This window comes from Stegastes partitus, unplaced genomic scaffold (assembly GCF_000690725.1).
Source record: "Stegastes partitus isolate 25-593 unplaced genomic scaffold, Stegastes_partitus-1.0.2 Scaffold129, whole genome shotgun sequence".
Lineage (NCBI taxonomy): Eukaryota > Metazoa > Chordata > Actinopteri > Pomacentridae > Stegastes > Stegastes partitus.
Genome location: NW_007577860.1, coordinates 146,735 through 171,376, shown reverse-complemented (window position 1 = coordinate 171,376; position 24,642 = coordinate 146,735). Strand labels below are relative to the sequence as shown.

General features: G+C 45.4%; 3 protein-coding genes across 3 annotated transcripts in view; 1 reads left to right on the top strand and 2 right to left on the bottom strand.

The window, feature by feature from the left end:
* The first annotated feature begins 502 nt into the window (after positions 1-502).
* On the top strand, positions 503-3,151 carry dynlt1b (dynein light chain Tctex-type 1b). The gene is made up of 5 exons (XM_008278646.1): positions 503-569; positions 721-762; positions 1,027-1,150; positions 1,799-1,876; positions 2,937-3,151. Exons 1-5 carry the CDS (start codon positions 534-536, stop codon positions 3,005-3,007), a joined length of 351 nt encoding a protein of 116 aa, XP_008276868.1. The 5' UTR covers positions 503-533; the 3' UTR covers positions 3,008-3,151.
* tmem181 (transmembrane protein 181) lies at positions 3,146-10,739 on the bottom strand. The gene is made up of 17 exons (XM_008278647.1): positions 10,630-10,739; positions 10,252-10,355; positions 8,626-8,693; positions 8,298-8,388; positions 7,517-7,632; positions 7,241-7,348; positions 7,069-7,149; positions 6,818-6,917; positions 6,060-6,190; positions 5,889-5,980; positions 5,744-5,801; positions 5,208-5,310; positions 5,071-5,122; positions 4,905-4,987; positions 4,726-4,815; positions 4,565-4,631; positions 3,146-4,461 (listed from the first exon to the last, which is right to left on the bottom strand). Exons 1-17 carry the CDS (start codon positions 10,635-10,637, stop codon positions 4,377-4,379), a joined length of 1,437 nt encoding a protein of 478 aa, XP_008276869.1. The 5' UTR covers positions 10,638-10,739; the 3' UTR covers positions 3,146-4,376.
* Positions 10,740-15,910: 5,171 nt separating this feature from the next.
* tulp4a (TUB like protein 4a) overlaps positions 15,911-24,642 on the bottom strand; it is a 31,866-nt gene continuing 23,134 nt past the window's right edge. The window contains exons 9-13 of the mRNA XM_008278645.1: positions 23,684-23,828; positions 22,965-23,109; positions 22,695-22,788; positions 18,134-21,612; positions 15,911-18,009 (exon numbers count right to left, since the gene is read on the bottom strand). Coding sequence (XP_008276867.1) covers positions 17,893-18,009; positions 18,134-21,612; positions 22,695-22,788; positions 22,965-23,109; positions 23,684-23,828 — 3,980 coding nt within the window. The 3' untranslated portion in view covers positions 15,911-17,892. The remainder of the gene's footprint in view (positions 18,010-18,133; positions 21,613-22,694; positions 22,789-22,964; positions 23,110-23,683; positions 23,829-24,642) is intronic.

Sequence of the window (24,642 nt, the reverse complement as noted above, 5' to 3'; positions counted from 1 at the left end):
TAGCCCTGTGATAGACTGGTTACCTGTCCAGGTGAACCTGCCTTCACCCTGAGTCAGCTGGGATAGACTCCAGACCCCCATGCTCCATGAGGAGGTGCAGATCCTCATCCTAGCTGTGGTCACCCCTCGGCTCTGGTCTGGCTTTAAAACGTTCCCACCATGGATCAGTAACAAAGGCATTGTCTGCTTCTCTGTGATTAAACCTGTGAGATGTTTTACAGACAGTAAACATTTGCTGTCAGTATAAATACATTTTGTTCCAAGTCACAGTAATATAATGTGCAGTTAGCTAAAGGACTGGTCACTACAAGTTTCTGTCTGGATCAGGAGTGAGCCTTTATTTATTAACACTCAGGGATTTAATGATTAAATAGTTATTTGTTTTTGAGCGCCACCTACATGAAACATTTCCCCCATCGTTATTCAGCTAATTGGTCTGTATTTGTGGAGACTGCGCATTTATTCTGAAGATACCCGACCGGAAGTGCTGTTTGTAGGTCAGCACGGCTCACTTGACGGCGGAGGCAGGAGACATGGACTACTATGAGACAGAAGAGGACTCGGCACTTGTAAGTAGTGACTTTAAAACAGCTACTGGGTGCGTTTTTATCACATTAAACACATCGTGCTGTTTGTGAAGAAGCTTTCTGAGGTTCTCTGAGGTTGTCGCGCGCACAGCGAGCTTTAGCTTCAACTGCAGCTTTCTCTGATTCCTCACAGACCACGTTCAACGTCGAGGAGGCGAAAGAAATCATCCGATCGGTGAGTAAAACACTAACAGTAATCATGCTTTTGGTTTATACCAGATTTTCCGGACTGGCTAGCAGCTTTGTGCTAGCGACCTGTTGCTAAGGACACTAACGGTTGCTAAGGAACTCCATCCAATCAGTTTAGTCCTACTGATTTATAGCAAACAGTGACTGAATTCATCTATAGTAAGTCATTGTTTTCTAATACACACGTGGTGACTGACAGCAGTGTATGCTGATCAGTGTGGACTGAACCAGAACCTGGTTTGATGTGCAGGCGGTGGAGGGAGTCGTTGGAGGAAACGTGTACCAGCACAGCAGAGTGAAGCAGTGGAACTCCAGCGTCATCGAGCAGTGCCTCAGTCAGCTGAACAAGCTGGGAAAGCCCTTCAAATACATCGGTATGTGGAGTAGTGTCTGTGGAGGTTCTCACTCCTCCAGGTCCTGGTTCTTCTGGTAGATTAATCGTAGCAACTGGACCTGCTTGAAGGTCAGCTCTGACTGACTAGCTGGGAGTTCCACATACTGATATCCTGAAGGAGCCATGAACACCTGAGTGGTTTGTTGCTCCTCCCCCTCTTTATGTGAGTCGTTAGTGCTCCTCCTGACACAGTGGGGTTCGTTAGAATCTCTGTGTCTAGGTGTGGATGTGGATTCATCTTCCTGGGGAGAGATCTGAGGACTGAGCTGTTTACAGCTGTTTACACATCCACACCTAGACAGAGACCCTAACGAACCCCACTGTGTCAGGAGGAGCACTAACTACCCACATAACGAGGGGGAGGAGCAACAAACCTCCAACTGAAACCCAAACTCAGGTGTTAACGTCTCCTTCAGGATATCAGTATGTGGAACTCCCAGCTAGTCAGTCAGAGCTGATGAAGCCTCTTGGATGAAGGTGGAACGTCTTCAAGGAACTCAAGCAGGTCCAGTTGATACCATTAAATATGAACATATGGCATATGTGGCGTAATGCCTCAGAAATAATGTACGGATGCTTCTTGAGACTTTAAGTGGATGTTAAAACACAATGTCTGTGTTCCTCCTAGTAAACTGCATCATCATGCAGAAGACCGGAGCAGGTCTGCAGACAGCCTGTGCCTGCTTCTGGGACAACTCCACCGACGGTAACACGTCTATGATTCTCCTGCACAATGCCTATGAGTGTATCTGAAGGTTTCATGACAGATTTGTGGCTGTAGAAGCTCAACAAGGGTTCAGAGTAGCAGAGGTTTGATCGGTAATGTTTTCTCTTTCTGTCTGAGAATCTGTGTCCGACTGAGGAAGGTACCGGTCCTGAACAGACACAGAATAAAAATACCAACACGGCATGCAGATGGTCTTCTGTTCTGGTTTAGAGGAAAAGTTTAATTTCTATAAATCAAAGAGTTAGATTTGACCATTTGTGAATCAGTTAACCTGAGGAGCTACTTCATGTTTCACATCACTGCTCTGGAAAATCTCTCCCATAACTCAGACTTGTGTTTATTTGCTTCATAACTACATAAAATGTTTTGAACACATGATCACAGTGTTATGAAAATCCTTCAGTGGAGTCCTAACTGCTCCAAATCAGCACAGAGTCGTCTCTCAAGTCAGAATAAAGTTTAACCTGCAGCAAGGAGCCACATGTGCAGCACTGAGTCTGAACTAGTGACTGACTAGAAGCATGAAGGGTTGGTTCTTATATACAGACAACAGGAGACAACCTCCTGCATGTGTAGGCTGATGTTCTGACCACCCACTGTCCTTATCTCACACTCACAAGGTGAAACAGAGGAATGGACATTTACAGGATTCTCACAAAGATCACTGGATCATAACAGAATTATTCTAACTCATAGGAACCTTTACTTCTGACAGAGAAATCGCTGCATCTCAAGAATATAAAGGCAGCGTCTAAGTCTTCTTCTTCTGTGGCTCAGAGAAAATGTAGAACATCTGGTTTGTATTTTTGATGCTCAGCAAAGAGTCAGATCTAGAAAATTATGTACAAATAGTTTTTCAGATGTTCAACTGGTGAAAAATTCTCCACCACTAAGTTAACCTGCACCTGATCAGACGATGATCAGAGCAGCACACAGACACGCCTTCGCTCTGCGGCCGTCGAAATCCACCTTCAAATGCATCTTTTGTTCCAAATGACTGTTACTGATGTGATCTCATGCTGTGCTCTGCTCCCTGCAGGATGCTGTGCGGTGAAATGGGAGAACGAGTCCATGCACTGTATCGTCAATGTGTTTGGAATGGCCATCTGAAGCTACAACGCCCAGCGTTTGCAGGAATTTCTCTTTTTTCACTTTCAGGACCCAGCGTGCAGAGTCTGACCGTGCTGGCTACGTCTGATTACAACGCTATGTTTGTTTGTTAAGTGCAATTAACTAAAACCCAACTACGCTGTATATACTTTGCTTTATTTACACGCCACATGAGACGGCTACATGTACAGCATTTATCTCATAAAGCAACAGAATCTGCAGATACTTTAAACATTTCAAAAGCAATCTCATTTCACCACCTTAAACCAACATCAGCTACATTCACACTGAAAGAATCGAACAGTTTAGCATTTACAAATGTGAAACTACAGCCCGGTTAGAAGAAACAGAGTGAAGACAAGGCACCGTCTTGATTAAAATACATGTTTGTAGAGAACAGAGATACAGTTGTTTTGGCTGTTGTTGTCCATGAGCTCCAGTTTTATAAAACAAAAGAAAGGACAGCGATTCCCTCACTGCCGGCAATCTGAGTGACCGCAAAAGAAAAATGAGGCATGCTGGGAAATGTTTAAGCTCAGTAGTTAAATAACATAAATTTGTGAGAAAATACATGCAGCTGATCAGAATCCATCCATCCATGTGTTCAGATCATCGTATCAAATGCTGTCACTTTTTGGCAAAATAAAAGTTCTTGAAAAGTGCAATTACAAAGCTTACAAAAAAAATAAAAAGAACTCGCAAAAGGACTGTTGACTACTTGGGTTAAGGCTCTCTCTGTATGTTCAAATGTGTGAGGACGATGGATTTATGAACTCGTACCCTGTTCAGGAGTGGTGTGAGCGGTGGACATCCAGGTCGTTGGTTCACCTGCAGCTGTTCCACTCTGAGCTTCTTCTACTTTCTACCATTCCTGTGCGTTACTCAGCTTTGGCCAGAAAAATGAGTTGTCATTATTCCCAGACTGTCAGAGAGCAGAAAGGAAGTGGCACAAACAACAACGAGTAGAGAAACAGTGGTTCAACATAAAAGCATTAAACATGATGATTCCACCAATAAATCCCAAGTTATCATGAGCACGCACCCCGAGAACTGTTTACTGTCAGGTTATGAAAAGAATAAATAAAAATTCTGGTTTACAAAACGGTAAATCCTGCAGTGGTTCACATCAGAGTTTGTTTCCTTTGTTTTTAATTAAGAAATCAAAAAAAGAGTGGCTACATACCTCACCTTTCAACAGTACAGTACATTCAGTAGACATGGAATTATCTTTTTAAAAATATATTTATGTACACTTCCAGTATATCGTTGTATGCGACCAATGCCAGTGCATCCTGTTTGCACACGATGGTTTGATGCAACAAGTTCTTCCGCCGTGGACACGGAGGAGGAGGAGGAGGACGGAGACACGTCAGTCGCTGTCTGTCTCATCCTGGTACTTGGCGGTTGCTTTGATGGCACGTCCGTTTTGTAAAGGCATGTCTTCGTAATCGCTCCTGTCGAACATGCAAGAACACATGGAGAGGTGTGTGTGTTTACGCTGTGTGTAATCTGCACAACTGGAACGAGGAGGAATCAGAAAGGCAACGAAGCGCCTACCCGTAGATCACTTCGTCATCCGAGTCGTTCAGCATGGAGAACGCTGGGTTATCTTTCAGCTGGGAGTCTGAGAAATGAAAAAAAAAACAAACATAAGAAGGTGGTTTCATTTATGAATTCAATAAACTGCAGCCACGAAGGTGTCTGGCTGTACGACGTACCGTACAGGGCGTTTTTGGAGGGAGAATACACAAACGCTAATGTGTACAAGTAGAAGTTGAGCAGGCCGTAGAAGGATAAAAATTCAGCTGGTATGTCTGGAATTAAGGAATAATTTCTCGCTATTTACGACAACAATAAGCCATGATACGATACCGCCAGAAGGCTGCTCAAAGGATATAGTTTTGGTAATGGGTGGACAGTTCAGCCACAAAGTTGTCTTGAAGAGCCTTGGCACCGAACCTCAGGTAGAGAATGACCATGCTGGAGGAGAGAAACCAAGATCAGAACAGGATCACATCAACCCGGCAGAAGGAAAACCAGAGTTTGCTTTTCCTCGAACGCACCTTATCACGAGGACGACAAACGTCAGCGCCGTCAGGAACTTCAGTCGGAGATCTGGTGATCAGACGGGCACAGTGCTTTAATACGGCCGCAGTGAAAACTTAAGCTGAACGAGATGCAGACAGGTGTGGCGCCGTACCTGAGTAAGGCATGTTCTTGAGTTCAGAACAAGCTCTGACGATCAGGAATATCAGGTAGAGGATGTAGAAGGCGACCACAATCAGGAAGAAGACCTTCATGCCCTGGAGAACGAACACAGGCCTTGATGAACCAAACACCAACACTGACCCTACCAGCTGGACCAGTATGACAGGACACACTACAGAATGGTATCTTTCTGGCATGTTTGCCTTCATCAGACAGGACAGTGTGAGACTGAGACAGGAAGGGGGGCAGACCTGCAGCAAACTGTCGTGAGCGGGAGTCGAACTGCGTCGGGGAACCACAGCCACCTTCATGGGTCACCTGCTCAACCAGGTGAGCTATAGGGGCGCCCCGTCATGTATTTTTAGCACAGTTTGCACGACTGTTGACTAGATGCATTAAAATAATTACGCCATTTGCTAACATGGCTAAAGTGGACTTGAATGATGGTGATGACGTTGCTGCTGTTCCTTCAACTCCAACTTCAGAAGAAGCTGCTGAAAGTTTCCCAAAGGGTCTCAAAAGCCTCACCTGAAAGTTGACTATGTCCACCTTGTACAGGTAGGTCGGATCCTGGAGTTCGTTAACCCTAAAAAAAAGTCAAACAAGCAGAGTGAATGTTTTCAGTCCAGTTAGAAGCTGAAACGAGCCGTTTGTGGCCAGAGGACACACTCACGTCTGCCATATGCCGAGTGTCACCGCTGAGAGCCACAGGAGGCCCACGATGACCAGCTTCGGCAGGTAGAACGTCAGGAATTTCCTCTCACCCTGCAACAAGAAACAAGATTCACAACAAGCCGAACACGGCAGGAAACCGTTCAAGCGTGAGGGCCGACGTTGAAGCGACCTGAACCCTGATGCCGTGGTAGACGCAGAGCCAGAAGAGCAGCAGGGAGCACAGGAAGAGAGCCTGGAAGAAAGCATCCAGCGTCCCCGGAAACCAGCTGTTCACCAGGAACGACAGCGGGAAGAACGGATCTGGACAACGACAGAGATAAAAACAACAAGCTGCTTACTCAGCGCTCAGTTCTACCTGCAACACAAACCCCTCCTCCCCACACAAACAGCACAGCCACGTCTTTGGTGGAGTACGACGCCGCTATAACGTCATAAATCAGAAAGGACAAGTTCGTTTTCCTTCATTATCTATTTTACAAAAAACCTTGAATCATGGACAACATTCTTCCACATGTCCACAGGTGGTACCGGTACTGGAAAAAACAGGGTTTCTACGTACTGGTGATGTTTTACTGCTGATATCTTTTACTTGTTTCCATACTTGTGTCCTCTCTGCTGTGTATGAACAACACCTGCAGCTCAACTGAACCACCAGCAGAGTTTCTGTCACGCTCTCAGCCTCTTGGTTAATTTCCTTGATGAAGCTGAACGTCAAGCACGATAGTTTGAAGGACCATCTGAGTCAATAACATGTGAATCAAAGCCAACAGCAGGTTTTAGGAGTCGGAGGGTTCACTGGAAGCTAATGTTGTGTGATGAGCCCGTTTTAATTTAGTCATTTATAAATGTTCAGTTAGGTTGGTGCAACCAGCTGTCGAGGGTGAATTAAAGGTAAAACAGGCTTCTTGAGAAAGAGAAGACTCTCACCATTGTAGAGCAACAGCAAAGGCAGCAGAATGGACATCCACTTCTGTTCTATACCCCAGTCCCTCATGGAAAACTTCCTCAGCGAATGAGCAAACATACACTGCAAACACACACAGAAAAGAAGATGAACAGTTCATCCTACATTCAGAAGAAGTCCGTTTAAATGTCATCTTTTGTTCACACTTTGGTCGAAGCGTGCAAAGTGGGCTGGAATAAATGTCTAAGGGCTGAAAAGCAAAGCGTGCTCCTACCGTCACCATGAAGGTCAGCACCACAAAGACGAACCGGAACCAGATCTCCACTTGAGAGAACGTCGGATTATATGTTTTCCACTGAGGAGGAAGTAAACAAAGACAACAAACACACTGAGTGGCCTGTGAGCAGCGACAGAGAAAGAACCAGGGACTCATCGGTTTCACTTACCACAAACTTAACCTTAATGTCATACGTGATGTTTTCGAAGCTGACGGAGACCTGATACTGGGTGTAGTTCAGGTAGCCCAGATGCAGCACAATGATCTCGTCACATTTCTGTAAGACGAGACAAACAAACCCCGGTTCAGTCAACACGCTGCTCGCTGGATCATCAGCGTCTGTCTGACACCGTGTTCACATTTAATCCTGTTCTCATCTCTGCACTGCAGCCTGAATCACATGCTGCTGCTGATAACTTGTCTGATAGCACTGACTCACACTCACCGCCCCGCAGTGGAGAATCCGTGATTTCTGCACTTTGTTGATGTGCATCACGCTGGCGTCCTGCATCACTCCTTTTAGCTCAACGTTGATTTCAAATGGCTGCTGGAAGTCTCCCTCTGAATCAGACAGCAGCAGTGGTTGTTATTAGGTGGGTTTACAAAATAACGTTTGTTTTTAATGAAAAAATAAAAGCTAAATGACATAAAACCAGCCTCGACATTCAGCCGTCATGGACCATGTTTACATGCACGCTATTGGTCTGAATACGACAACATTCCTGGATGGATAATTATGTAAACGGCATTTTCTGTTTGGAGGATTAAGCTGCAAGGTGGAGCAGTGGTTAGCATCATGGATGGATGGATGGATGGATGGATGGATGCCCAAAATCCCAACTGTCTGGCCAGGAGAAAAAACACACCTACAAGCCTTTAAGGGCTTTAAAATGAACAAGTTTTGGAATAACATACCACAACAGCAACCTTTTTAGGAGGATGGTGAAAGGAAGGAAAGAGGAACGCTGTGTTTGCACAAACAAGGTGCTAAAAATGCTCCGGTGATGCGATGAACCAGTTATTACAGCCACAGCCGTTCAGTTTCTACATTTGTCTGATAAAAGACTTCTTCTTCACGCTGACTGGATGATGCACAGCCACACGTGAACTGGAATATCATCCACGTAAACAGCTTCGTAGGAATGTTGTCTTTTCCAGAACATGCATGCATGTATGTAATACTTTGTGCATGTAAACATGGTGAACAGCTGATTGTGTGTACTCACTGTGGCTGTTCTGAGCTTGCATCACACAGGTGAGCCACAGCTGCTGGTTGTAGGTGGTGAGAGGAGGAGACACTAAATTGAAGGGTCCCGTCTGAAAACATACAATAAAGAACATGATCACGTTGGTGGAAGTAAAAATGATAATTACTGTCAAATAAGACATTCTCTGCTCTTTACAAACAACACATTTAAACTCCAGATGATTGAAGAAGTGTGTTGAAGTTTAACAGAGGAGTCGTGCTCAAATATCACTCAAACATCAGGTTTTGAACACAAGTGTGCAAAAAACTGACAAAACACAAATTTTTTTGTCTCAGAAACTTCTTACCTTCACGGAAAAATTCTTTACAAGCAACAGATCACCATCGTGCTCGTATTCAGCAATAATTTTAGGACCTACAAAAATGAACAAAAAACATTTTTTGCAATAAAAAATTGACCCTGAAGGAAGACGGATCCAAACATCTTAATACTGGGACGACTGAAATGAACGTGTCTGCGCTCCTGTTTAACAAAAACTGTTCAAATCTGCACAGTTCACCTGAATATGAATATTTTCCTCTTCGTTTATCAGCTGGATGCTGAAGTCAAGTTAGGAAGACAACTTAATGAAACGAAACATCTTTTAACTGAAGATTAATCACTTATCATCACATCTGACTCAACAAACGGCTCAAAGTCTGGAGAGGACGTGAAACAGGAAACGTCCAGAGACCAGAGAGAAAAATAAAATGAAAAGCTTAAAGTTAACTGGACTGTAGAAGAGTGAAGGGACTGAATGTTGCAGTGTATTTAAGAAGGTCCACAAAAACGGCTGGGAAATATGGAACTATGTATTAAACTATCTACTGAACTAAGTATTAAACTATCTACTGAACTATGTATTAAACTATCTACTGAACTATGTATATCTGTTGAGCTAACTTGCTGTTTATCAGGCGCTCTGCTATCAGAGCAGCTGACATCAACATCCTGAATGACTCACTCAGCTCCTCTTTATCTCAAAGTCTCACTAAGCTTCCATTTAAACACATATACAGCATTTTAAAGACCTCGGCTGACACTGGAGTGTCAAAGCACCTGTGAAACGGCATTCTGTGGATACTTAGATTAGATAGAACATTATTGATCCCTTTGGTGGGTACCTCAGGGAAACTGTTGTTCTAGAAACAGCACAACGACGTCTATCTGAGTCACAGTGACAGACAGAAGGAGGGAGCGATCATACAGAACCATAGTTCTGATGTTATGAGCATGAAACTGTTTATTATACAACACTGGACTCTGTCAGTTACACAAGGTCCAAACTGTAAATTCAACATGAGAATGAGTCACTTAGATACATATCATTTTGAATCATGAGTAATATTCTCATATCCATCCATCATCTATACGTTACTTAATCCTCACTAGGGTCATGGGGGGCGGAGCCTATCCCAGCTGACTCAGGGTGAAGGCAGGTTCACCTGGACAGGTAACCAGTCTATCACAGGGCTACACTTAGAGACAGACAACCAAGCACACTCACATTCACACCTACGGACAATTTACAATCACCAATTAACCTCAGCATGTTTCTGGACTGTGGGAGGAAGCCGGAGAACCCGGAGAGAACCCACGCTGCACGGGGAGAACATGGAGACTCCACGCAGGAAGATCCCGGGTGTCCTCACCGGGACGCCAACCGGCGACCTTCTAGCTGTGAGGCCACGGTGCTAACCACTGAGACACCGTACAGCCCCATCCCTAGATTATTATATATGAAACAGTCTCTTCTCATAGTAAAATGCCAGGATATAGTAAATAATACGTATTGATAAGCTGACTTATCTCAGTATAACATGCTTATAATCTTGATATAACAATTCAAAATAATGAGATAAAACTCGAGGTAAAGGTATTTCCACACAGTAATCAGCTTGAGCCACTGCTTCAGTTGTTTGATCGTCTGTACCTGCAATCCCAATGAAGACTGTGAGGCCGAAGCAGATCAGAAAGACCACAAAGACCAGGACGAAGTGTCTTTTCGACAGGGTGTAGAGCCGCATGGGGGCCAGCCTGCCACGGGAGAGAGGCATCAGGGTTAGCATACACAAGCTAATGGCTACAGGCACAATAAGTCAGTAGAAGCAGAACAAACTGTGTGGGTGGAGCTTATTTAGCGGTCACTGCTGCTCGCCCACCGCCTCAGCTTCAGGTATGTCAACACTGCTAGCCTCCGAGCTACTTCATGCTAGCAGTGACAGATGTTAAGGTTTCAGGACGTGTCCTGACAAATGTGAGCGCGGCTGTTACGTCTCCAGTGTGTCCGCCGAACAGTTCTCACACTTACAGCTCCATTTCTCACGGTTCGCAGCCCCGCTGGCGAGAAAAAAGCGTAAAAATGTTCGCAGTGGATCCACATCCGTGTATCAACATCAGCCTGCGACAACGGGAAGTGCTACGTCACCGAGTGGGAGGGGCCGGGATCACGTGACGCCAACGAAGCAGAAAGGGGGCTTATAGATGGAGAAGGAGGCAAAGTAGGATCCTTCTATCCGTCCTAGTTCCCTCCTCTGTGTCTGTACGTGTCTGTCTGCTGCACAGGCCGCCTCAGTGGCTCTACGTTTGGTCGACACGTCCCAGCGGAGGCCGAGGATCATCTTTTAATGGCCAGAACACACTGACAGTAAACCGTTATCTATATATATATATGGAAAGCCAGAGGTGCCACAATCAGCCTCTGTTTGTACATGATTCAAATCTAAAGTCAAGCTTTGATGGCATAGAAAGCGTTAAACGTGCCCTCTGACCACACCACTGCCTCCTACACCATCAACATCCAAAGAAAGGAGCACTTTTTATGTTTCTCTGTTTACAGGCCTGTTAGAAATGAGCACCGATAACAAGCAGGACAGCTGCTAACAGCCACAGTCTACTGGGAGGATACTTCTTACAGTGTCCACAACCTGTTTACAATGTCAGGGTTTTTTCTTCTTCTTTTTAAATAACAAGCCCGTCAGTCAGTTTTGCACAGTCAAAAAATGAAACGTATCCGTAACCAGTGGGTGACGAGCAAACCCAGACCACAGCTATCCATCAGTGAAAATGTTTAGCAATGAATCTTTGTCATCTTTGTTTTACTGGATTTAGAGGAATAAATATGAATGTATGTGAGGATGTTGTCTCCTTGCCTGCCCTCGGTGCCTAATGTGTGTTAATGATCGTGGATATACTGGGTTGGTGCCTACAGTCATTAGATGGCTACTGGTATTTATTTGCTGTAGCTGACTGTGAGTTGTACAGTTTGCATGAAGCCAAAGCACCTGTATGAACCCTGGTCAGGACCTCCATGGTGCCAGATGTAGAAGGTCTGTCAGGGGCCACATAATAGACTTTTAAATTATGTTAAATACATGTTCTGATAAGTTGATGCATCTTTGGTTCCAAATGCGTGACACATGTCCCTCTTTTTATGTTTAAAAACAACACCTGTCACCTAAAGCAAATGGCCTGGGCTCCAAAAGACCCCAAAAGTCCTGAACAGGGTTCATCAGTTGAATTTATTTTCTAGATGTAACTGTACTGGACTCCATAAGAACCGGTGGAGCTGATGCTAATAACCAGCACTCTGCCTGCTTCTGACACCGTAAAAAGCAACGTGCAGACTGAGGTGAACTGTGACACTCTCCACATTCACCCAACAGCGAAACGTCAACAGGGTAAAAAAAAAAGTTTTGCACATGCGCAGGAGATTGAGACCTGTGTCAATTTGATTTGTACACAAGCTTTGCAAATGACAGCCTGTTGTTTCCTTTTTATCTTTGTCTTTCTTTCTTTTTACGTTTATAAAGTCAAAATGACGATTTTTAAATGAGGTATGTAGCATTTAACCACCATCAAATAATACTAATAATAATAATAATAATAATAATAATAACTCCCCCGTCACAAGGCAGCACTTGTTGCCTTTGAGAGAAACCAAGAGGCCTCGTCTGAACGGTGTCTTTATCATATCACACAAATAAAACAACTGGAGAAGAAAAGAGCAGAGAAGCAGCAGCTGTTCTGTTCTTTCCCATTTTGTCCTGAAACGCTGCTGATGGTTTCTCTTTAGTGGCATCATCTGAACCACCAAGCAAGAGAATACTATCGATTGATATGTTTGTTTCTAATCGATATCACCACACAGAAGGTTCATAACATCAGAGAATGGTTCTGCTTTCACTCGCAGATGGAGGATTCTGATCCAGAGCGACCAGCACCAGAACCAGACCAGAGCAGTTCACCGTCACCAGACTCACAGACACCCACCGATAGAAGCGATCATCTCGGTACGGTGTCAGGTCCTCCTTCAGCTCGTTGTAGGCCTCCTGGATCTTCCTGCAGAAGTACTTGAGCTCGCTGTACAGCGGGTTCTCCAAGCCGGACGGGTAGTCGGTGTCCATCGCCGCTCCGACCGTCTGGCGGCTGAAAATGGCGATGAGAGGAGACAATCCGCGGCCCGCACACAACAACACGCAGACCTGCCGGATTGTCCGTCGCTTTATTAAAAGTGCAGCCGAAGCTGTTTTATTTGTGTCTGTTCAAAGAAAGAAAGAGAGAGAGAGGAAAAGGGCTGCTGGAGCGGAGGGGGGCGGAACCACAGAGGCACGGCAGGAGGGTCACGTGATGCGGGTTCAGCACCGCGGACAGAGGCTCTGATCCACCAACACTAAACATGATCTATATGTATAGAACATACATGACATGAGGACACACAGCGGCTGACCTGCAGCACCAGAACACCTGCAGCCAGGAGCAGGTGTCTCCATCACGTCACATGAAGAGCTGTTGTTCAGAGAAGTGACCCAACTCAGGTCCGCTCAGCTGCACACAGCGCCTTCATGTTGGCACCAGTCTATGGGTGACTCATGCTCTTCATTAATAACATATGAATAATAAAGGATGTATTAATGAAGAGCTATCTGTCAGCTCCACCCATCATACAGTCAACACCACACACATGTTCAGACATGATCACCAGTGGGTTGGTTGATGTAATGATACTGATACCTGCATCAGCTTGTTAGTGTGCATAACCTAAAGATTTAAATAACATCTGCTCACATGTACAGCTGCAGCTGAATAAATCTGATCTCTGTTCGCTGAGAACCCTGTTTTTCAATTTGATGCAGGTGTTGATGAGAATGTTTTTACCATTATTTAGAGCTTTTGTTTCCATAAAGGTATCGGGACTCACTTCTGTGTCCCAACTGTAAAACTCTGAGGGCCTGTGTAGTTTAAATGCCCCTCAGGGCTGAATCCATGATTTGATTATCTACACCTCAGGCCTCAGGCGTGGCACTGACACCTACACGGAGGAAAGACAGGGAGTCTCTGTAATTTAAATAGTTATCAGGATCTTCAAAACAGAGGACTTTGCTTCCCTGCGTGATGTGTGAGGGCTTTAAACTGGTGATGCACGAGATTAAAATTTCTAAATACCGATATTAACATTTCTCATATCACCAATAACCAATATTACTGATGTCGATATTCACTTTTTGTTCACACCGAAAAATGAGCATAAGTCAGCACTGTGAGGATGTGAAAACTATTCAACAGACGCCCGATTAGACCACATGGTCTTCTTTATTACAAAAGTCAGCTCAGCAGCTGTTGTCTTAGTTTAAATCTATAAAAACATGATCTTGACTATTTTGTCTTGTTTATGTCTAAAGTTATTATAATAAAACACTGTCATAGTACATCATATATACAGGTACAGTTTCTGAACTACGTCAGGAAAAGGATCACGATTTTGAAAGTCCAAACTCTAAGGTGATGTTCTTTTCCACAATGTTTAGAAGTGACCTGTCCACAGCAGAACAGGCCCGCTCACATGAACGTCGGCTGTTTACGGGTGTCAGGTCCAGTTGGCTTTAGAACATCTAGACGACAGAACCAGCTCATGTAAACTCACAGATGGCAAAAGTACTCACATTCTTTACTGAAGAAGAGATACTTGTGTAAAAACAGACTGTGGTAAAAGTAGAAGTACTGATTCAACTCCGTTACTCGAGTAAAAGTAAAAATGTCCAGGTTCAGAAACTTACTTAAGTACAAAAGTAAAAAGTAAAAATGAACTTTTAGCTTCGATGAGGCGTGATGCCTCTTTTGAACTCTGCAAAATGAAAAAAAGTTCTAAGCACACAAACCAGGACTGTTTTGATCCTTGAAGAAGCTGCACAGAGCTGCTACAGAGGAACACATCACTGGACAGTTTTCTGTTTCAGCAGCATGATGAACATTAAACATTATCATCAACATGGAAACACTCGTCTCTTCAACACTCCCAACATCTGTTACTGAGCCTCAGCAGAAGCTGGTTCTGAGTTCTCTGGATGGAGACGGGCCCTTTTGGGTCTGAACATCAGTGCTAGACAGCCTCTGGCAGGCAGCTGAGGCAGGCAGGGCTGTGCTGAGCTTCAGACGTCTGTTGTTAAGTTTTTTACGTCGTGTCGTCATCCACGGAGGATGAAAGAAGTAACGAGCCAGTTTGGAGAACGTAAGGAGCAGAAAGTCCAGATATTTGTGTTCAGATGTAGGGAGTCAAAGTAGAAAGTCGTCAGAAAAATGAATCGTCAAGTAAAGTACAGACATCTGCAGAATGTACTGAAGTACAGTAACCAAGTATTTGTACTTCATTACTTCCCATCTCTGTGTAAACTCCAGTCTAACAACTGGCCCGGTCTGAACCGGACCGGTCTGAACCGGACCATCTCTGGATGTATTCAGGAGACAAAACACTGTTTGTTTTTGTTTTTTTCTGAAACAATGACATTTTATTCAAAAGATGCGTGACATATACAATTATAAAATAATTTACATGGCATGCCTTACTATCCATTCACTATAAACGTTCAGTCACCAAATCAGACTCAGGTTGGTTTTTTTTTTTCAAGGGTTTTTGTCATTTAGGTCTACATCTACAAATACAAAGCACATACCTTCTCTAAAGAAAAGCCAGATCCTACAGTATCTACAACAGGTCATCATCAGTTTAAAGTGAGTCCTCAACCAAGTCCATAGGCAATGCTGAACATGAACTCAGTGGCTTACACTAGTGAACTCCTGTGAGCGGTGTGTGTGTGTGTGTGTGTGTGTGTGTGTGTGTGTGTGTGTGTGTGAGAAGCCATGACCACATACGTTTGAAGATAATAGATTTAACACTGATGGGATTGGTAGACTGCACAGCTGAATACAGACACACCTTGACTTGACAGGAACACTCTACACAACTAGTTTACCAACTACATTAAACTGGGCACTTACTCATTCACATCGTTTCCATCCAATGCAAACTTCACAAAACACTGAAAATTTGCCTGTCCCCAGTCCCCCCGACCCAAACCCCACATTCCCATCTCACAACTTGGGCTACAAACTCTTATCAACACAAAGAAATGTTCTGAAAACTCCACAATATACAGTATGTATAGATATCTCATCTTCTTTAGGAAATAATCTCATAAATAAAGTGTACAGACCATCAACGGAGATGCTGAACTAAAGAACGGTATCAAACTGGTCAAAGCGATGACAAAGGACTTTTTTTTCCCCTCAGAAAATATTGCACAACTAACACAAAAAAGATGAGTATTTCTTTATGACATGCTCATGTTCTTTTCATTTCCAGGAGTGAAGAGACCTCCCCGTCCTACAGCCCCTCAGTAACAACACATGCATCGTGTAATATGGAAAGATCACATCAAAAAACGCAAGAATCTCATCAGTCCAGAGACCAAACCAGAGCCGGTCCAAAGGGAGAGCTCGACAGCGCTGCATTTCTCTCCAGGCCCGTTTATTTCAGCTTTAAGTTTTAGCAGGTTTTGGCACCAACGTTTGAGGTGATTCTAATCGCACCAGTTCGGTTTCATTACGCCTAAACGTGACTGCTCTTTGTACTGAGTTTGGCTTCCATCTGATACAGAAACTACTGCAGGCATTTGCAATGGGCCTAATAATTTACTACCTCCACCATCCTGCCAGCTCTGTGTCCACGAGCTTCACCGCCTCAAACAAACAAACAAACAAACAAACAAAAAGAAACCAGCTTTTCAGATTTCAGAGTCAGCTTCCTGAACAGACAGGTTTCAACAGCTTCATTCTTCACTGGAGTTCTGACTTCAAAGATTCAGTGACAACGATTTCAGCTCCACCGTTCTCATTTGTTATTTGTCAACCGAACAGTACTACAGCGTCGCTCCACACCTGAAATTACACTTAAAACACAGCGGAGACAGGCGTCAACAGAACTCTGTCCAGGTCACCCAAGTCTCTTCACAACATTTACAGACGACTGATACGTATTTACACGACTTCTGAAAAGAGTATGAAATGGCATAGGTGAAATATACAAAAATATTTCCTGTACCTTGCTTACATGTTCAGTGTGGTCTCTGAGAGCAGGGACAGCCCCGCCAACGACACGCTCACTTCACAGAAGTGACAGCAGGAGACTCATCACTTCATGCCAGAGGTTTTCAGTCGAGGCCTTGGCGACTTCTTTGGCGCCATGTCACCATATGTAGAGAATAAACTAAGTACAGGATACGTTAGCCAAAGCTAGTCTGTACGCCGCCCCCACCTGAAGTCTCCAAACTACACAGCAATGTTCAAATTCAGTCTCCCAAATAAAGCAGGTGAGAAAACGTGATGACAGGGTGTGAGGATTGTATATCACAAACAATGACAATAATGTTAAAATTCATATCTGACCAGAGAAACAACAACATGTACATATAAATTAATCCATGTAGCAGAGGAACATTTCTTCTTCCTTCAAAGTCCCATGTGGAAAAAAAGACTGCAGTTCACCTCAGCTATGTTCAGTCTTCTACCGTCCCAACAGTGGCACAACTTTCACAACAGTGAACAGTCTGAACTCTTAGTAGTGCTCCTAAATGATGCATATATCTAAGCTTCAATTCCAGCCGAGATAGACTGAGATGGTAATAAAAGGAATGGCAGAGAGCAAAAACAAAAAGACCCTCCTACCCTCCACCATGACGAGTCATTTAATAAAATCCTAAAAGCAAAAGCAGTATAATAAAGTGGTAACTGTTTCACTAAAGGTTTGTACAGCAATGGATTTCAGTGCCCAGTAGTACCTGTGCGCTCTGGGAGAAATAACTTTGATCTCCAGAGTGTGGTTTTCAAGTATTACTGCTGCTTCTTTTGAAAACTGCACCTTGACAATCCCTCTCTTAGGTAACCTGTTGGTTATCACGTCTATAAGCTTCTTCTAGCTAAAGCAGCATTTATTTGCATGATTACCAAAGCTCAGCTCTTTGGCCCTATACGCACTGCAGGGTGCCGCCGCCGACTGCCAAACGGAGCAGATCTGACAGCATCCTTTACAAATGCAGTCAATGCTTATTGCACCAACTCTAGTGGCAGCATTGTGTAGTGCAGCGTGATTGTATTACTCTTTATAGCCAGGGCTGATTTTAGTCTTCTCTCCAAAATCCTCTGCAAGAGTTTATTAATCACAAAAGAAACAGCTGTGCCCCTTCAACAGATTGCATTTTAATCCCAGATAGAACTCGGGGTAAGTAGTGAGGGAAACATCTCATTTGAGGCGTTGAGTGACGTTGGCCAAAGCCACTGCAAAGGCCTGGACAGCAGAGAAGGGATACTGGAAGTCGAGGATGTAGGCGTTGCCATCAATCCTGCCAAACTGCATCACCTATGGAAACGACACAAACCAGAACGACTGGGTAAGAAGGCGCTACCAGAACATCAGAAACACACTTCAAATGATCCCTCATACTTGTAAAGGTCACTCAGTAGGACTACCTGAATCATCTTACCTGTCTGCCCTCCAGTTCAATCTGAAAGTTCTTGGCAGACTCCTGTGTGACTCGTCCACCAAAGTCCAGCTGGTAGACCTGCGTGGCTTCGTTCCACAGCGGCTGCTTGTTGGCCATGACGTACACAAAGCCCTGGCTGCCCAGCCCTCGGTCCTCCTTCTCGTTAGCTTTCCGACACTTGATCTCATCCAGCTCGCAGGCAGCTCTCAGGTTCCTCTTACTCTTCCAGCCCTTCTTACCGCTCTGGCACTGATTGAGGAGTTCATCCCCGCTGATGAACAGCTCCGGCTCACTTTCTGAACTATCCTGGAACTCACTGTTGGCAGTGGCCTTACTCATCTTTTTAGTCTTCAACTGCTGCTCTTTCTGCCCCTTTAGCTTCTTCTTGTCCCTCCCTCCCAGCCGTGGACTTGAGATGAGTGAGTTGAAATCACCCAGAGCTCTGCCCTCCTTCTTTGACTTGCTCCCCTCAGCCAGCGGCGGCACGTTGGCCTCCTCAGCTCGACCGTCCACCCGCTTGCGGTTCTTCTTGCTGAACTTCTCAGACCGCTGTGGCACAGGGCTCTCAGTCAAGGAGAGCACCTCCTGAAAACCTTCTCCAGCCTCTGCCATGGCCTCTTGTAGTCCTCCGTGGCTCTGCAGTTCTGCTGGTGGTGGAGGAGGGGGTGGAGGAGGAGGAGGAGGTGGCGACAGAACGTTTTTGTCCGCTGCCAGGTGGGAGGCTTTGGGTGGTAATGGCACTGCAGGACTGGGCATAGGCGGGCAGGAGTTATAGGTACCCCAAGGTGTGTGGAGGGCAATGGGAGGAATAGGAAGCCCGGCACAAGCACTTCCTCCTGGATACATGGGTGGGAGGGGGCAGCAGGCAAGGTTGGCAAGGTTGGCAGAGTAGCCTGGTGGCAACACAAGAGTTGCATCCTGCTGTGAGAAGGGCACTGGTGCCACTACCTCCTTTGGGGACGAACAGGGGCGCGGTGACCCTGGGATGGGTTGGAGCTGGGCTCCAGAGTAGACCGTTGCAGGGGGGTACTGAAGAGAGATTTGGTAGCCTGTAGCTGCTGCAGCAGCTTGGAATGATGCAGCACTGGGGCTGGTGGGGGACTTTGGAGAAAGGACAAAAGGCAGCCTGGTTACATCCAAGTGCTGGGCTGGACTAAGAATAAGCGGAGGCGGTTTGTGTGGTCCAGGAGGGCCAGTGGAGTTTAAAGTTGCTGTCCGTTCCTGAGGAACCCACACCTCCTCTGTGGCAGCTGGATCCCACTGATAAGGAGGCGGGCGTTTGACAACCAGCCCTGAAGCATCATTTCCACCGAGTGCCAGATGCCTCAATGACTGGTTCAGAGTTTCATCCTCAGTGAATGCTGAATTAACGTAATCAGCCCTGTCTCTGTTACCTCCACCTCCTGCTGTGGTCCCAGATCCTTCAAGTGAACTCATCAGGCTGTAGGAGGACTGGGAGGCCAGAGGAGTAGCACTGTTGGAGTGAACAATAACTGTGCTGTGTGGTGCACCATTCCCTGGAGGGAAATCCTGTCTGATAATAGTTCCTCCTGCGATTCCATTTGCACTCCCTGGGGCAGTGCCTCCAACATTAGACCCACTGCTACACTGACTGCAGGTGTATAAGGCCGTTGGCACCCTCTGCTGGAACGAGGCTGCTAGTGCACTACTGTTTTTAGCCTTGGGAGGCAGTGGTCGAGGCGGTTCCAGCATCTGAGAAACTTTGAGTGCGGCCTCTCGACTGTTCCTCCTGAGAGTGGCGTGGATCAGACTGCTGTCAAGCCTCTGTCCAGGGTTTCTTCCAACAGTACTGTTCTGATTGGCTGGGTCGGGGTATGGAGGAGGGTCTCCACTAGGTATGGAATAGCGAGGTGCAGTGAGTCTGTTGAGAGTAGCGGAGGTGTAGGGCAGCTGGATCTTCTTGTCAGCTGCAGCAGACGATGAAGAGGAGGTGACCCTGAGAGTGGCGGAGCTGCCAGGTCCCTGGAGTGTGTACACATTCTGATTGCAGACAAGGCGTGTTCGAGGACGACATACTTCTTCCACATTCCCACTGCTGTCAAATGTCGTTATCCTCTCGTAGCCCAGTGGTGTGGGGTACTGCGCTTGTTGTTGACCTGAAGGATAAAGCTGGAACTCTCCCTTCTTCAGACAAAGGTCACCAGGGGGAGGAGTTCCAGCGGCGGCCCCTCCGGCTGCAGATGCAGCACTGGAAGCTGCAGTGGACGCCGATGCTGAGGCAGCAGCAGCTGCAGCGGCAGCCACAGCAGCAGCCACTGTTCCGGGGTAGGGAGGCGGGGGGTTCATCTTGCTGAGCTCCAGAGGGGCACTGAACACCACTGTGTCACCCTCAGCCAGCTGCGGAGTTGACCGAGTGGTTTTGATCTTCAGTAGGTGCTCATGTTCAACCCCCACTGCTCTTTCAACCACTAAATCAGCGGGTGGGTGAGGAATCTGGATCTGCAGCGCCCCCGGCTGTAGCTGGTGCAGAGTGGCGCCTGAAGGCTGTCCTGATGACATGGAGGAAACAGGGATCTGAATTTGAAGCTGCTGCTGAAGCTGATGGTGGTGCTGCTGTTGCTGCATCTGATGTTGCTGCTGCTGCTGCTGAGACTGCAGTTGATGATGCATTTGTTGCTGTTGCTGCAGATGCTGCTGAATTTGTTGATGCTGTTGCTGTAGTTGTTGCTGTTGCTGTATGTGTATGTGCTGCTGGAGTTGCTGTTGATGCTGCTGCTGCTGTATGTGTTGGAGCTGCTGCTGAATGTGCTGCTGCTGAAGCTGCTGCTGCTGCTGTAGGTGTTGGTGCTGGAGCATGTGCTGCTGTTGGAGCTGCTGTTGCTGCTGAAGCTGCTGCTGTTGCTGAAGCTGCTGTTGGTGGTGCTGAATTTGTTGGTGATGTTGTAGCAGTTGTTGTTGTTGTTGTTGCTGCTGTTGTTGTTGTTGATGTTGTTGTTGATGTTGTTGATGTTGACTCGGTTGTTGCTGTTGTTGTTGTGAAGGATGATGAGAAGGTGGAGGTCCGACCATCAGGCGACCTACTTCCAGTCCCCCAAAAATGACCTGACCAGGACTGGAGTACCTGGTGGGGACTGTGTACTGGGCTGTGAGGATCGTGTCCTGGCTTTGGTCTGACCCACCAGCAGCTGCTCCAGCAGGGGTTGCTGAGGGATTGGTTAGGACATCTAGCTGAACATTCTGATTGGCTAGAAGTGACTGGACCAGACCAATGCTTTGCGCCGGGGACATGGCCTGGGCGGGACTATGTATGGGGGCAATAGGGATGTTGACAGTGCAGGGCGGGTTGTCATCGGCACCACCAGCAGGGCCTGTGACAGGCAGGTCATCTTCATCCTCACTGAAAACATTGGGGCTAAACACAGGGAGGTTAATGTAGTCCATGGAGATCTTGCGGACCTCTGGCAGGTAGATGGTCATCTGTCTGGGCTGCAGATGGAGGAGGCTTGTCTTGTAGATGACTGAGAGAGTGCAGAACAGGGCGACAACAACAAAAAGAAGCATACAAACAATAGGTAAGGTAGTTGAATTGACAGGGCATTATTTTGTCATTTGTAAATGTATTAAGTAAAGCTGCCACTCGGAGTAAGCATAAGCAGTTATACTTTTAACTAATGCATGTTTTTTAAAACTTCAATACAATAATTGTTCAACTTCACCATCACTATATAATAGCTGCTACACGACGGCAGTCATTTGGCTTAAGTCAATGCTGCACTTTTAGACAACGGAGTACTTCCAGTCATCACAGAACAAAGAAGAGGTTTGGACACTGTGGATGATCTCTAGTGCAATGCATGAACACCTGAAGAGAGAACACACAGGTGCTCTATGGAGCAGAGATCCTTCACATCTGTTTGCTTCTCCCTTGCTCTCTGTGCTCACTACATACACTATGTTAATACAGCCAACTTCCAACAAAGCTGTTCTCATTTACGTATTTTTCTGTTTGTGTTGTCAGACAACGGAGCAAATAGAGACTGAAGTGAAACCGTTAGGACTCCATGATAATCAGCAGGTAGCCAAGCTGCTGCTCTGCACTGCTAAGATCTTAGTTTAATTAGTGACAATGATGTCTGACAAACTCACCCTGCATGAGGGAAAGGTACCAGCTGTGCTGAGAATTCAGAAACACTTTCATAAAACTAGAAGCTATTATCAATGTCAGAGAACAGTTAGCACACAGGGAGAGAAGGAGCTGCGTTCGATGGTCTGTCCACCACGTTGCACTTTGTTCATTATACAGACTTTTTCACTTTGTTAAGGGGTTTAGTAGAAACCTGGACTTCTTTTGGCATTGCACTACTGCCTTAAATAAAAAGCTAGTGTCATCCTACAGCTTTAATCAGTAACTCCTTGTTTACGTATTGTTCTGCGCTGCATTATAGAATGACATACAGTTCTCTGAAAGTAAAATGAACCTAAATGAAATGACAATTTTGCATTTTTCTTTAAAACAGTTGATACAGCATTCAACAGAAAATAGTCACCAGTGGCAGCTCTACCAGTACGTACAATCTGCCATAAGACAGAGCTAAGTTACCTGCACCAAGATTGGTTGGCAAGAACGTGGCCAGCCCCACGATCTTAAACTTTGTTCCCCAAATATTGGATGTGACCTGAGCAAGGTAATTTTGCTGCAAGACAGGAACAAAGAAAGTAATGAATGTATATCAATACAAACTGTGCATTTATAACTATAAACATATATATTAGATGTAAAATGAGCTCCAGGGTGCCTGGAGACATGTCCACATGGAGACACATACACCCTCAGCAGCTTCTCACTCGGCTCAAGTAAAACGACGTTTACCTGAGTGATGTCATCTAGAGGAAATTCCCTCCGTGTTAGACTGGGTGACCCAATCGAGGGTTTCCTTATCGGTAACCGTGGTGACCTGGAGATCTCCTGCGTGGCGCGGGACAGTTTGGGTGATTTTCTCGGATCAATGTTAATCCTGTTGGTAAAGGGACAAACTAAGTCTCTACAGAGAAGGCAGCAAATGAAAAAGAAGGTTTAGGCATGCAGCGAAACAAAACCAAAAAAAACAAATAGCAAACATAAAACATTTTACTGAAACCCTAAAATTATGCAAAGTGGCTAATAACAATAAGTTAATTATCATAAAACACCTTCTACAAATTTCATCCATGAGATGCAGCACGATTCCCTTATCAGGATGAACTCTGGTGTTACGCTGTATTGTGGAAAATATAAATGCAAAAAGGGCAATATGTGTAGCTGACGTTTATTTGAGGGTTAATTCTTATGTTTTTCTGTTGTTGTAGAAGGAAGTTAGAGCCAAGGAAACCATCTGAACTTGCCATAGTTCAGGCATATAAACGGTTCCTGATTCAAACTGAGTAACTCGACAGCATGCTAAGAACCGCTCATTTAATCATGTGCAGAGGATCGAGCTCCTGTTGTCCAGTCTACATGGACCAGTGCTGTGGAGGGGTTAAAGAAGCAATGTCTGATTAGAAAACACATATTAGCATACTGCAGTACACACAGGTCAGATGTTCAGTTACCTGGGCAGTTTGGGGGATTTGCTACCCCTGGATATCTTTGGAGACTTCTTGCCAACCCAGTCATCGCTCAGTTCAATGTCACTGGAGTCTGAGCAGTTACAGCTGTCGATCATAGCCGATATCAGACTGTTACCGTAGATCTCATCTAGGGAGACAAAAAACACACAAAATGAGACGTGAAGAGAACGGAGTTGGTTTAGTTCTCCAGATAAACGTTATTTAATACAACAAATATGTGTGTCAGCTTCTTTCACTGACTAAAATGATCCTAATCTCTTTGTTTCTGACTCGGTGGGAGAACAAATCTGAGATGCTTCACAGAATGTCAGTCTTTTGGTGATTATTATGGTGATGCTGGCGCTGCAGGAGAGACTTTGAAATCTACTTTAACAACCTGCAGACAGGAATCTTCATGATGGTGCTTCAGCAATTTCCCCCCGTTTCTATAAATACACGTTTAAACCCATTCGGTCCAAACCATTGTTCAGCAGGTTTAATTCTTCTCCTGTTCCTCAGTCATATGGAGTCTGTAAACCACTGCCGCTGCTCCAGTTTAGGTCAAGCTAATTTATTTGACGGACATTAAAGTGTGAATGGGCTGGAACCATTTCATGGCTGGCTTCATTTATCACTGCGTGGGGAGGGAGAGGGTTGATTTATGAGGAACCTAGGGGCCATCGGAGCACCCATTAAGCAGCTTTAATTAACATGGGCCCAGTCTGCCCTATGTGACTGAAACACTCACTCTCTGAGTGCCAACTCTAAAACTATGGAAAACTACTGGAGGACGTCAGAAACGAGTCTGGGAGGAATACATGTAGCACTTCTATGAGAGTTTTCTACATCAAGTGTATGTCAGGATTAAATCAGGACTAAAACTATGATGGAGCCACAAATACAACATGTTGGTTGTCTGGAGAGCCACCGGGTACAGGCTGGTCGACGGGGGGCAGTGCCAG